We start from the raw sequence: 14,431 nt of genomic DNA, 5'->3' as shown, positions 1-14,431 counted from the left end.
AGATCTTAAAAGATGCAAATTACGAGCAGTTTTCTGAAATTTTCTTTCCTTTTAGTATTAATACACCAAATGGGTTCCAAACATTTGGGTCCAAGGAGTTGTCTGATAAAATCAGCACAATGTTTGACAAATTTAAATCATGCTACGACTTGTACACAAGAAACAGATTACTGTGCAAGCATGAAGTTGAGTTGCTAGTTTTGAAGTGCTCCCAATTTAATTGGTGGTTCCTATAAACTTTCCAACTGAAACCTGAAGCGAAAATTCCATCTCCTTACAGTTAAAGTACCAACTGAAAGCATTCATGCATATGCAAATAAATTGGAACATATTTTTATGAGTGTTTGCAAACCTGAAAAGCGACAAAACTGATATTGTGCTCAGACAACATGCAATGTACAGCTCACCTCAGTTATGAGATTACAAAATGTAATCGTACAGCAGGAGTCGAAGGTTTAGGTTTTGGAGGCTAGGGACCGGAGAGTTTTAATTACCAGTATACGTATCACGTCTTAACTTCTACCATAATGAGTATATCAGGATTACAGTAGGTCACGAGCAGTCAGTTAATCAGACCACTAAATTGGGTTTGTGACAAGTCTTGGAGTATCCAGTTGTCACCTTACACCCAAGGAAGTGATCTGTATTGGTTGCTTACCAATCACAAACATTTTAAATGAGTTGATTTTGTTAAACTCCTTCTGTGTTCTTCTTCTATCGTAACACTTCCCTGCATTGTTCATTAAAAAAGATATAATTCAACGTTCGAAAGTAATAATCATGGTACAGGGCCTAAAGAGCATTCCAACAGTTTACATGAACTAGCCCTAACAACTGAATCCCCCCGTCGGGTCGTAACTCGTACCAGAGTTGAATGTACCGCTGACATGACCTCTGGGAAGGGTTTCTAGTTCACTGACTCTCTTCAGTGAGTGGTGCATTGATAAAAAAAAAAGTGCCAAGGTTTTTATGCTTTGTGCATATTTTTGCGAAAGTGTTTGTATATGATTTCAATGGTAGGTCGTGAAAACCGGCCCCGCGCTACGCCATTTTGATAATCTGAACGCGATAACGAACGTCCGGAAGCAACGACGCAGCGGAAAACTTGGAATTTTGAAATGTTTAATCCTTCACCTATCAGTCCTTCTCACCAAAACTTGAAAGGTAAAGTAGATCTGGATATTTAAAGACTGAAATTTGTTGCACAGTTACTCGGAGCTCTATTTTTTTTTCTCTCCATCTCTCTCTCTCTCTCTCTCTCTCTCTCTCTCTGTACTCCTCTTTTGAAAAAAACACGCCCTTTGACTTTGTTATCCTTTTCGAAAGTTTGAAATGGTAACAGATTGATTAGAATTGTCAATTCTTATTTACGGGTTAAAACGCAGAGCGTAAGCCCAAACTTTCAGTGCCAAGAGATGCCTGATGGCAACAGATCAAAACACACATAAAACTGTGCTTTCAATAGTGGTATAGGCTAGCTGATGTGATGTTAACGGGTTTGTGAGATGTAATAACCTGAAAAATGCACATATTGAGTCCCATTTTAAGCCAGCAAAAATTCTTGTTTTGTTTTGTTTTGTTTTGTTTAATGGATGGTTTGGAGAATTCTCGGTTTTTTTATGTTGACGTTATGTTGAATATAGACAGGACGACTTCGAAATATTTCGGCTATTTCCGGAAAACTGGAGGAAATCCTCCAGTCTTGGTCACGTGGACATTGGGTGATACTGGACACAAATCATTCTTGGAGTAATCAGAGTCATCGGATTTGGTATCCAGACTACATTATTTGGATCATCTCACAGCTTGAGAGAGCCGATTGTTTTCCAAACTTGCCATACATGTACAGACATTCCTGATCAGTACAAAATAAAGTGAAATTTCAAATCAATCTACAATACGGTTTTGTTACTTAATTACGGTCAATTGAAGTTGAAGGCCACGCCCAGGCCAGCCCGCTGGGGCGGCGACAGTGAAAAATATATATTATTTTCAACTGACCCGTCTTGGAAAAATTGGCGGCGTGCGAGAGCGGTGTGTAATTATATTTTCACAAACTTGGTGCCAAAACAATTCTAAAGAGTTACTGAAACAACTCCAAAAGGCGCGGATCGTGAAAATGATACACTGCGGCGATATCCGGCTAATGTCGAGGGGTGGGGCGGAATCAGCCCCGGCTCTATTAGGGTTAAATTTTCGCTTCCTTGTGGTAGTTTGTTCAAATTGTTGGTAACGCTCAATGGGAGTGGGCCACTACTGAACAAAATTTTCAGACATATTTTCTTTGAGAATAAAATAATGTAACTTTTGAACTTATTTCTGTTCCCGAACTGTTCAAAGTCGGATTATTTTGGGAGTGTCCTCAGTGAAATGTGCCCACGGATAACACAGATGCAAAGGTACTAGAACCAGCCGGGTTTTCCCTTGTTTGCCAATATTAATTAGTATTGTAACAGGCGGATATGTAGCCCACACGCTGGGACGATATTTCAGATTGCAGGGGCCCGAAATATGATTTCAGTTCTTATTTAGGAAAAATGGTTTCAACAGTGAGAATATAATTACCTGGTAGGCACAAACACCGGCTGTGCCACTAAAGGGTAACATTAATGGATACCCCAAGGTGTCTTAATACTACACAGAAATTAAGATTAATCGTAATTTTCTTTCCGGCCCAGCTGAGAGACTTTCATCGGCTGACTGTTGTAGGCCTGTATTGGTCTTGTTCGAGCTTTTGGTGCGGAACACGTACACCGCATGCATCGCCGGTGGTTTTTCACAATGGAACGATACAAACAAGACCTGGGTGTGTTATTTTGGTTTGACACAAGGGAAGGTCGGGCTAACAATACTTTGTGAATATGTTCCTCACGTAAACTTTTATTGCCTTTCCGAAGGGTGAGGTGACACACTTTTCCGGACAGCTGTTAGCACACTAGGCCAGCTGTCAAATATGTCTGGTAAAACCAGGTGCTAATCTGTCGGTCGCTTGTGCAGAGCAGTTTACGTATGCCGTGTTCACCCACCGCTGCCGCAGCACCGCGCTGAGCACATCAATAAACGAACGAACCTCTCGTGGGAACAACATCAGAGTCTTTGGTTTTCCTCGGCAGAAAAACGAGGACTGCCTTGTCCTTGCAAAGAAATTACACAAGACAAATTTCCTTGGAGGATGTCAAGTTGGAACGTGCTCTTTGTGATAGGCCTGAACTTGACGGCAAGCCTCAGCACCTTCTTATCATAGAGCTACAACCCATGCTTTTATAGACCTTCACCCACGTGACTGGATTGCGCTAAATGTAAACAATACCACTACGTGTGGACCGCTATGACTACGGTGATCGCATAATCCTATGGGCAGCTTTAACTACGCACAAGCGCACGTGCGAACACTGCATACCAGCTTATCTTGAATAAGTAGATTACCATCACATTTACAACACTGAATCAATGTGGTTTTCGCTCACATTATTCCACAGACATGGCTCTTAGGCTCATACACTGACCTTATTTCCAATTAAACTATTTCTGTTTCGTCACTCCTTTGTTCAAATTGTAAATTATTTTTACGAATCTACAGCAAATTATTTTTACGACTTCTCCATTTCATTGAGTCCTGTGGTGGTTTTAGTCCGATAGGTTTTGCTGCAATGACACACGTATAATAATAATGAACCGAGGCGCAAAAGAATAAAGCATGTATCCAGCACTGACGGTGTTGACTGCACGTGTACTGTCACGTAGCCAAAAACCGTGCACAAATACAAAGGTGTGCACTCCAGCGTTGAGTTAAAAGAGAGAGCGTCAGAGACTCGGGGCCCGACTCCGTGTTCGTGCAACAGTGGCAAATGGTATACGTCAGAGAATAGAACCCTGAACTGTAGATTCATGCAGGAATAGGCTCGGCTTGTTCTTTTCACAAATCTACAGTCCAGTGTTGTAGTCGAGACCTTTATGTCCGAGACCAAGGCATTCGAGACCAAGATGACCGAGACCTTGCACAACATATACAATATATAGGCCTACATGTAGTTCATTAATGGTAAACGTGGTGGACAATTGGCATTAAACAGCAAAATTAAGTGCAGATTTTACATGTAAAGCACACAACATATTCCATGAAAGAGTTTTATTTGAACTCTGGGAAAAAACAGCACACAGTTATTTTGACCATGAAGGCATGGACTGCCGATGCTATAGAATTTTGTAAAGAGTATACGGCATAATCGTACATTAAACATGTATATGTAGAATTTTTGTGTTCCATATGTATAGCAAAATTAACATGGGCGGGCCATGTCCAAATGTTTAAAAAGGCAAAACGTGGGGTCTGAGTTGCTCGGACTATGCCAAAAGGTGTGCATGAGTTCAGTTTATGAGTTATACTCTGTAATGATCAATGGACAGGTTAGTAGGGTCACACAACATCGTGGGCAGTTCCCTATTAAAAATACACGTACATGTAGCCTATATAAAAATCAGGATTTTACCAATCCAAGTTTCCTCACTGGTGTGTAAACATTCTACCGTAAGAATACTTTCCTGACACTTTGGAACAAGAGTGAAGAAAGACAAAAGACGACCACAATTTAAGTTTCTAACAAAGAATTGTACTATCCTGATGGTACCTGACTCATCAACTGTGTAAAAGGGTCATTAAGATGAATGCACTCTCCTCTATTTGTGCAATTCGCATGAGAACGAGTTCTGTCGGCCGGCCACGTGTAATATGCTATGCGTGGCGTGCGTGCAGCCCGGCGTGTCATGTGCATAGTACAGTGTGTACCTGTACATGTACATGTATTCATACACACAACTGACGTATGTGTACCAGTGAAATGAAAGAGGTACTGCACGAGCGGAGAATATGCATTAGTCTCCATTCCAGCTTTGATTTCATTCTTTATCGTGAATACCATGTTGTACATGTTCCAAGCATACATGCGGAATTGCGTGCAGTTCGGAACTAGACTCATTCGGAGGTAAACTTGCGCTGCAAGCAGCACTGCTGTATACATACAGTATGTGTGCTGTATGTACCGTACGATCCGCGTACGTGATTTTGCCGCGGCTGAGCGTGAATTGTTGTTGCACATTTTCTGCATTTCTGTCATGGTCTCGGCAGGTCTCGGGTGGGAGACCTGAGATCTCGGCATCCGAGACCGAGACCAAGACCGAGACCAGCCCTCCCGAGACCGAGACCAACCCTCCCGAGACCGAGACTCTTGTAGGCCTAGACCAAGACCTCAAAAAAAGGTCTCGAGACGGTCTCTAAACCGAGACCAGGTCTCGAGACCTCCAACACTGCTACAGTCCTCGTCCATTCATTATGACTTCCATGTTCTACAAACTCTCTACTGCAGGTGTTTACATCGGTTTTTCAAAGGCACCTGATACGATCCTTCTTTAAAAAAGAATGGATGCTGTGATCAATCGTATCAAATGCCTTTGAAAGATCGATGAAAACACCCGCAATGGAGAGTTTGTACTACGGCAATAGAGGATATGCTCTTAAGTGGTTTGAGAGCTATCTGACAGACAGAAAACAATTTACTATTGTCCATAAAACACTGCCTGGCAGAAGTAACATCACACACTGAGTGCCCCAATGATCTATACTAGGCTCTCTTCTATTTCTGTTTTTACATTAATAACCTGAGTAACTCATCTTCCTACCTTTTTTCTGTTGTTCGCAGATGACACTTCTATCTTCTTTTCTAATCTAAATGTCAATCTTTGATTCGTATTCACAGCCTAATGCAGAATTATAAAAGTTTCTTCCTGGTTCAAAGCGAACAAACTGTCTCTTAATACCAGCATGCAAGACCCACTTTTTGTGCTTTCATAGAGGTTCAAGTTCTTCAGATGGTCTGCCCTCCATTTACATTACTGGTGCTGGAATATCGAGTACCCGCTTGACTAAATTCTTGGGTGTTGTGCTTAATGATGACGCCGTACCTGGAGTGACCACGTTTCTTTCATTACTAAAACCGTTTCCCGCAATACAGGTGTTCTGTTGAAGTTTCGCACTTTTTTTCCCACCAACTATTCTTTTCACCCTTTACAATACACTTATTCTTCCATATCTGAATTACTGCAACATTGTGTGGGCACGATCCAGTACTAACCAACTACACTCTCCAAGTGTAATGCAGAAGCTAGCCATCAGGCTTTGCACTTTCTCACAGCCACGAAATTATTCTGCTCCTCTATTTGCTAAACTCCACATATTAACGCTTCCAGATATTAACAATCTTCAAACAGGGGTCTTTGCGTGCAAGTTCAGTCGACTCTCGTTATTACGAAAACGGCCAGAACAAAATTCCTTTTACAACAAACACATCTGCGGTCACGGCGATAATGCGCACGTTTCATGGGAAGAAAATCTGTTACAACGAAATCGCATTGAACGAAATTCTTGTCAGAATGAAACATTTTGTGACTCGATCTGCTGCCTGAAAATCCATTGTTGACGACCCATTTATAGCGAGCGTTTATACGAGTCGCGGTGGTGAAAATACGCACGTAATGTGCCAGACTACTTCCCACCGGACCAAACTGTTGCCAAAGAAGGCATGATGGAAATGCGGCAACCAGTCATGACATATTCCTGCCAGAAAGCGTCGTACGTTGCAGTTTATCGTCTACGAATGCAGCCCTACAGTTGCAAGTCGCAAAACACTGCTGTTACAAAATGTCTGCAAGTCCATTCACACAAATTGATCTCATGTCTGTTTGTATTTTCTGTAATCTTGAATTTAATTTGAGGTTGTACTGCTCGAACTCGAAGTTGACGAGTTTTCACATTCTTGCAGAGACACACAGGCCTACAGCTTCGTCCTCATTCATGGCGATCAAAAGTCTTTAAAAACTCCCTGGATCGATGCTTTCAAATGTTTTTGCTTCTTCAATATCTCATTTGTACATCAAGCATGTTGTCATATGACAGTGAAGCTCATTAATTCTAAACACATTCAGTAACCAAGTTGCTGTGCATGTTAATTTCTTCTTTGCTATAAAGATAATCACTTGCTTTGGGGCATATGATTAGTAAGGGTATTGCAGCATACCTGTGTACAAAAATTGCTTATTTCTATGGGGTGAATTATGTGTGGCCTTTGACGGAAGTGGCAAGTTTCTTTTGCCGTCCAGTTTATAAAAGTAATTACATTACCACTTAGATTTCAAGTCGGTCGCTGGTGTAGTGGACAGCACACATATCTTAACATCACAAGTCATGGCGCATTCCCAGCTGTGTACGATTTCCAGCTGTAGTTCTTTTTTTCGTCCCCGTAAAAAATATCCTTCTTTTGTTATTTTTAATTACAGCTTGGACACTACATTTTCTTTGATTCGCGGCTCCAGAGACTTTTATCAATGGAATAAAATCCGAAATTTTAAAATGATCTGATACCCATCTCGTGAATACAAAGTCTCGACAACATTGGCTCAGAACCAGACGAAGGGTTTGTCAGGGTAAGACTGTTTAAGTTTTAAAAGTTACTACGTTTAGTAAGTATTTATGTGCAGTTATTGCCCTTATCAAACGCTGTCTTCTGGACTTATTTTGGAAATAGCTAAGTTGTTTATAAGATTTTGTGTTTTATCGGAATTATTTTATGACGGAATTTACACAAAAAGCTATATTATGAGATCTCATGATCACTCCTTGTGATGAAACAGCGCATTTTGTTTTGCGTTAACTGTCCTGTGGTGGTTCGAACATGTTGTTAGCCAGTCTTAGCCAAATCCGTACAAAGACTTTAAAAACTGATGTTTTGGAGTGAAAAAATAAAGTTTCAAACATTGCATGGATAATGGAAAAGTGCATCACAATCTTTTAAAAAATATCCACGACGGTTAAAGTAAATGTAATATTAGCATTTTTTTCTTTCTTTTGCCTGGTCACTACGATAAGTTGTAGTTAATTGCAAAAACACCACAAATATTGCAACGAATATTACTGGCCCTACTTGTCCAGCTTATAGGGGGTGCATATCAATTATAGGGGATGCATATGTAAGTTTCTTTTATTCCTCCACAAATTTCCATTTTAATATGCGTTCGCCTGATCCACACCGCCGCTTTTAAGCACACATTTTCCTGCACAAAGTCACTCAACAAAGTGTCGGAACATTGTTATAGTACACAATGCATGTGGTCTGCCAATTATGGAAATGATACAAACGTCGACAACAGGTAGGCCTCGAAGTGAGCCTATTTTTTTTTTCAATTCCATTGAGAAAAAAACTGCATATGAAACGCTTTTCGTTCAGAAAATTCAATGATCTTTCAAAAATTATCCCTGTCAAGATGAAGCAAACCGCAAAATGAAAATCGTTTTTCCCCTCGTTTTGAGCCATAGCACTCATACATATGAATGATTTTCCTCTGACCAACCTCCACCCAAAGGAGTTCCACCGACCTTCCCTTTTCCCCATGAATAATGACTCTCAGCTGTAACACTCGAAACCTGACGCTTTGCTGCAAAGCCTGGCTTATCTGTGACCTCCTCCATGCTTATTCGGGGGGGGGGCAGTAGTGGGTAGTTAAGCAGCAAATCAAACTGAGATGTTCAGAGTGTTATGCTTCATTTATATCAACTGCACCAAAGAAAGTGCTCCTAATTGCAACACTGCATTTTAATAGTATGTGAGGGGAATTGTTCCCGGAAAAGTGGCAGTGAATGAAGTTTTTGAAAAATCACTTTTTCTTGCAAAAATACCGGGCATTATTTTCCTCAACCTACTTTTCAGTTTAATAGTATAGATGCGAACGTCCGAAATTTTGAAAGAAAAATTACCAAATTTTCTGCTTATTGACAAAATCTGGGGAAATCCAGCTGTATCCCCAAAACGTCTTTTTTTTACCAGAAGCCATAGACACATGAACTAATTTATGCACTATCTACATGTATATCCAAACCTAAGTTTGTTTTACAGACGGCGTACTTGGAGACGAAACATGGACCGGACGCGAGTAGGCGTGGCGTTGTTGATCATCTTTCAGTTCCCAAGTATCCTCTTCGCTGTGTGTAAGTCAGCCACATTTCTTCTTGGACTGGTACCCGTCCGTACTATATAGGGAAGAATATAATATAAAATCGGTGCTCTGGAATACGTTGCAATTACATATTTCAGAGCACTGATTTGATATTATATTCTTGTCGATATTCTGATCACGGTGCTACGCAGCCTTCCATATTTCTATGGTTACTAGCAGCTCGCCTACGCTACCGACAGTGTTGACGATTGCACTTGCCAAACAGTGGTAGTGGCGCGCGTGCGCCCGTCCAATTTGCATATTTCATGGAGAGGTCCATTGGTATTGTGGAAATTGGTATATACAGGCGAATGTGAAAGCGAAGCGAATTTGACGTCACGGAAAACTGCAGCGAAATTTCGCTCAAGTTGGAATGTCCGTTCAGCTTTTTACGCCAGTTCGTACATATTCGCGGGGCGAATATATATGAACTGGCGTATGAACCGGCCTTAAGTGCGCCGGTAACGAGGGTTCTCATTGGATAGCCTACGCCTTGATTAGTACTTTGGTACTCCTGTTATAGTTATTTTGGCCGTACACAGCAAAGGGTAACATATATCGAATACATACAGTGAAATGAATCAGTTCTCGGCCACTCATGATACATAATCTATGGGTAAGATGTTGTAAAACCTTTTTGAATGAAATTGGACAACACTTCCGCGCGCATAATGTATATGGAGCAGCAATGATATCAATAAGTAAAACGGTATGCTTACCCGGTAACAGTGAGAGTTTGACATGTCTTTGCCTGTTCTTACATGAATGAAATCTGGATTTAGCTTCTCATCGCAAGGTCCTTGTTTTCATTCCATTTGATAATATTGCTTAGTTTCTCACAGCTGCTAATTCCTATGTTAAATTTTAGGAGCTGTGTAATTTTTACCCGCAAATAACAGTGTGATTATATCGAGAAGGGATGGGATATATCCACAGGTCAGCCCACCCATGCATTTATGTGTGCCAAAGCTACACTGATGCATGGGAAAAGGGAGGTTACTGAAAGCAATGGAAATTGGTGGTTACAAGTGCAGCCTGTTCAGAAGTATGTTTGGGGATCTGTCTTTCTGACCCAGCTATCTTTCAGTGAAAAATATTAATACCTTGATACAGGGTTTTGATGGGATTATTCGGGTTTTTGACAGATCATTTCTGTATGAGGAATACCGAGGTGCTTGACGAGCACAGGAATGAAGGCAAGATCGTCAGGGTGGAACACATCCAAGTGACAGAGCCACGGGTTGGGATTGCGAATAGCCGGGGGAATATTTCTGGCTGTACCTTGGCCGACATTAGGATGAGGCCCGGCGTCATGCTGCTAGTCAACACAAACACTGGCTACATGGACATGACACTGAACTTGTTGGAGAGCATCAAGAGGACTGGAGTCTGCGTGAACACAACCATCGTTGCCGAGGAGGAGAAGGCGTATCAGACTATGCTGAGCCATGCCCAAGGTGACCCGGCTATAAAAGTGGTCAAAACAGACCAAGGGGAAGCGGACCCCGGAAAGCTCGTGCTCTACAGTCGTGAATACAGGCGTCTCGTGAACAGGCGTCATAGGTATATTCTGTCCCTGCTGGAGAAGGGCTATGAAGTTTTCTTCACTGACGTGGACACATTTTGGTTTCAGGATCCCTTTTCGTATTTCCAGGGAGAGTTTGACATGGCCTTAGTAGACGAGCGCTCCCCTTACCCGACCAGACTGCAGAAGAAATCCCTACATTGTGCTGGCCTTGTTTACTTCAAGCCGACAAAAAAGACTCTCCAGTTCGTCAAAAAATGGATCCAGATCTTGGCGGACCCGAAAAACAAGGTATCTGACCAGGGGGTGCTCAACCGTATGATGCACGACGATATACCAGTGCGTGTTGATGTCAGACAGCTGCCTGTCAAGTATTTCCCTCACGCCTTGGTGTTTTACAAACCTGAGTGGCGGAAAGAAAACAACGACCCAATCATAATGCACAACGTCGGCGTAAGGGGACATGACGCAAAAGCTAAAAAGTTCCGAGAAAATAACATGTGGCTGGTTAAAACCACAAGCGGGACAGTGTAGTACTTGATTCAGGAGTGAGAACACTTTGCATATATCCCGGGATCCTATTTTAAAAAGAAGAGAAAAAGATATCAGGGTAGCTTCAAGTACACTGGGAATCGGCATCAAAGCAAAGCTTTATTTTAAAGAAAATGCTACGTTTTCTACAAAGAAGAATGAATATGGAAAATGTAAGGTTTGGACTGCCATGGATTGCGACTTTTCTAGTCACCGTATAATATCTGAAACGTCATGTATGCCCATTGTGGTGGTCTTGCTGACCGTGTGGTGGTATACACATTGAACGAAGGACATGTTCTTCTTGGATCAACGTTGAGGGCAGTGTCATAACAAGATCTGGGTATTACTAATCCTTCGTCCCAGAGAGAGAGAGAGGGGGGGAGATAGACATCGTTTGAGATGCCCTCTTGTTCCTCATCAAAGAGCGTTCATTCTGTACATTAGATTCGTTTACCATACTTTCACAAAGGTGGGAGCAAACCACTTGTTAGACCCAAAATTATGTGAAGTTTCAAATTAATGTCGTCATCATCATCTCACAGTTATTGAAGGGGGACAAATTGGATGTGATAATTTTTATATAAATTTATCTCGTTTCACGTCGATTGATTTAATACATGTCTGCATACACCTCTAGGATAAGATCCACTTTATTTCCCAATAACACTTGTCAAAATTCCCCAAATGTCATAAGACCAGAAATAGATATCACTCGATCATCGCTTCGTGTTTGTAATTAAAACAAATATGTCTGGTCCAGTTTTCATTAATGAAATTGTTCTTACAATGAATTGCAGATGCATGAACACACAACCCTATCCATTGCGCATTCACAAAACATATTGGTCGTGTAGCAGCAGTATATCGTACAAAACTGTAGGCCCATACAATGTTCACAACTTAACTTTGTTTTGTTACATTAGAAATTAAAGCTTATTAAATCTGCTACTACAAGCTTTTAGACTTAGAAACCGGCATGGTCTCTACCATGGCACACGTACCTCAAGAAAACTTAGTAAATACCCAGTTACTTTCAGTATCATCGGATGTACATTTCTGCAGATAAATTTACCCGTCAGGACTGCATGACACATGACCACATCATCTCTGTTTATACCCATAACACCCCCAACTATGAAAGCACGAGCTATCACTCTGATAAAATGTGTAGTTCTGAAGATAATGCCCTCCTAATATTGCACATCGAAGCTGGTGTAATATGTGACTGATGATCATGCCATTGTCATGCGACCAAAATGAAAGTCGTCTAAACAGTATGAAGGCTGATCTTGCCCCAAGATTGGTTTGGGGGCGACACCCAATATATGAGGCTCACTACTATATTAAAAACGTCTGGTCCTCTAACGCCACAATACGGTGATTACGTAATTTGTCGGTCGCTTCCGTGAACTTTCTTTGGTCTTGCCGACCACTCTAAAAGGAGACATGCTTTGTATTTTTTTTTTTAGATCTAAACGGTATTCAATCTATTGTTCGCAAGACAATCATTGTACGGATTGACTGTTACTTTAGTTGTTACAAAAGTCATATCAGAGGAGTGGCTATTTTAATAATAATTTTTTTGATTTTATAATTTAGGGTTCTAGCTTTGGTGGAAATGGGAATTTTCTGGCTCTTAGTTTGAAGGGTTGAGGCTTTAGCATTACGGTTATTACTTTGCACGGCCGAAATAGGAACGATCCAGATTTTTTACGACAAAATTAATGATAATATTCTCGGTTTCGACAACCCCCAATTATATGCGGTGATTGGAATCTGCTTTTAGATAGTAAACTTGACTCTGGAAATTATCTCCAGGTTAATAGTCCACTAGCTAGAAACAAGGTGTCGAGCAATATGTACAAATCTTGATCATATTGATCCCTGGCGTATTCAAAATCCAAACTCTAGGGTTTACCTGAGACACTAGTTGGTGCGTTCGATTAGCTTACACGTGTAAGTCAAACTTACACAGAGCGTTCGTTTAGCCATCACGTGATGTTCGTGCCTGCCCTGGTGTCATCCACCACTACCCCAGCTGGCGAGCGGGTCTCTTGAGGCTGCCCGAGTGTAATGACGTCACGGATGGACTGTTCGAGCATGGACGTACATGATGGAAAGAGGCGGGGACTTGACCTTTTTTCCAGAATGCCTTGGAAAACACACTGCAGCGTTCGATAAGCCTCATTTGAGGCTTCCCTTGAGTGTAACACTGGTGTGTTCAGGGAAGCTAATCGAACGCACCCAGTAAAAACACTGTTGCCATGCCTCGTGATCCGAGGCAAGCTTTTGCCAAGTTACATAAGAGACGCCTTGGAACAATACACTGTTGTCAATAAAAAAGAATGGCAAAGAACCAGTCCATTCCAGAGATGGTGGTCGCTAGGCCAACGCCTGCCCTGAATCACAAGGTACAGCAACAGTATATTCAGTCAGGGAATTCAAATCGCTACGTTTATGTGCAATCTCATGACTCATTGTACCCGATTTTAAAATTAATCAAATTTAACTCGCAAATGGCTTAATACCCACTGTGAGCGTTATGTCTCAATCTAGATGGGCCTTGAAATGTATGGGCTCATATCATTGTAGGCCTATGCATTTTTGCAATGTTGTGTGTCCGTTGAGCCTGTATTCTTAGAGGCAGTGTACTCTTGGTCTGTTCGAATGCTTGGAAGTAAGGCCTGTTGGTAATTTTTGTTTTGGGTTTGATAATATTTTCATTAAAAGACTTTCGATTTGGTCGATTTCAGAGCTCGCCATCAGTGAAGTAGTTACCATTGCGACAATTCTTATAGGGTTGAACTCTCCCGAGAATTGAGCCACATGGTTGACGTAAGTGTCGTCTGGGCCCTGCTATCTTCTGGACAATCCATGATCTTGATCAAAAAGTGCAAACAATCCTAATGTGACGTGACAGAGGGCGCTAGTCACTAGGTGCGGTGCAAAGTTATAGATGGTGCTCTGCCCAGTAACAGAGGCAGACGTTAGGCACGCATAACTTTGTGTTAAGCGAGCGCGGCGCATAGGCTCCGCCTTGTGCGTTGTGCGATAGAGCAGCAGAAGTCACTGTTTGGTCACGTGAGCGCGTGCGCGGGCGTCGTCACAGCAGCGCGAAGGTTATAAAACGCGCGCGCAGGCTAGGTTAAACCTGGTTGTCCTGATCAAGGGCTGATCCAGAGGTAAGGGTCGAGAATCCTGTGCATGGGTTAAAGTCACCTATCCTAGTGTGACTGTGCCTAAGTCCAGAGTGGTGCGTGTGTCGTTGAGGGGCTCGGTAGGTTAAGGGGCTAATTGGTGGTGCGTTATAGTTCGTCATAGGACCTTGCG

The 14,431-nt window shown here is 41.8% G+C and overlaps 1 protein-coding gene across 2 annotated transcripts; it reads left to right on the top strand.

The window, feature by feature from the left end:
• Nucleotides 1–995: 995 nt before the first annotated feature.
• LOC110974827 (UDP-galactose:fucoside alpha-3-galactosyltransferase-like) lies at nucleotides 996–13,853 on the top strand. 2 transcript variants are annotated; one of them, XM_022226724.2, is made up of 4 exons: nucleotides 996–1,164; nucleotides 7,330–7,476; nucleotides 8,943–9,034; nucleotides 10,188–13,853. In XM_022226724.2, the coding sequence occupies exons 3-4, from the start codon at nucleotides 8,965–8,967 to the stop codon at nucleotides 11,099–11,101; spliced, it is 984 nt and encodes a 327-aa protein (XP_022082416.2). In that variant the 5' UTR covers nucleotides 996–1,164; nucleotides 7,330–7,476; nucleotides 8,943–8,964; the 3' UTR covers nucleotides 11,102–13,853. The 2 variants fall into 2 exon arrangements, with proteins under 2 accessions (XP_022082416.2, XP_022082415.2); XM_022226723.2 differs by having other exon boundaries at nucleotides 8,931–9,034.
• Nucleotides 13,854–14,431: the final 578 nt, after the last annotated feature.

This window comes from Acanthaster planci, linkage group LG06 (genome assembly GCF_054643075.1).
Source record: "Acanthaster planci isolate LZ-2023a linkage group LG06, COTS_SCS, whole genome shotgun sequence".
In the NCBI taxonomy this organism is placed as follows: Eukaryota; Metazoa; Echinodermata; class Asteroidea; order Valvatida; family Acanthasteridae; genus Acanthaster; species Acanthaster planci.
This window is presented reverse-complemented; position numbering and strand designations above follow the sequence as displayed.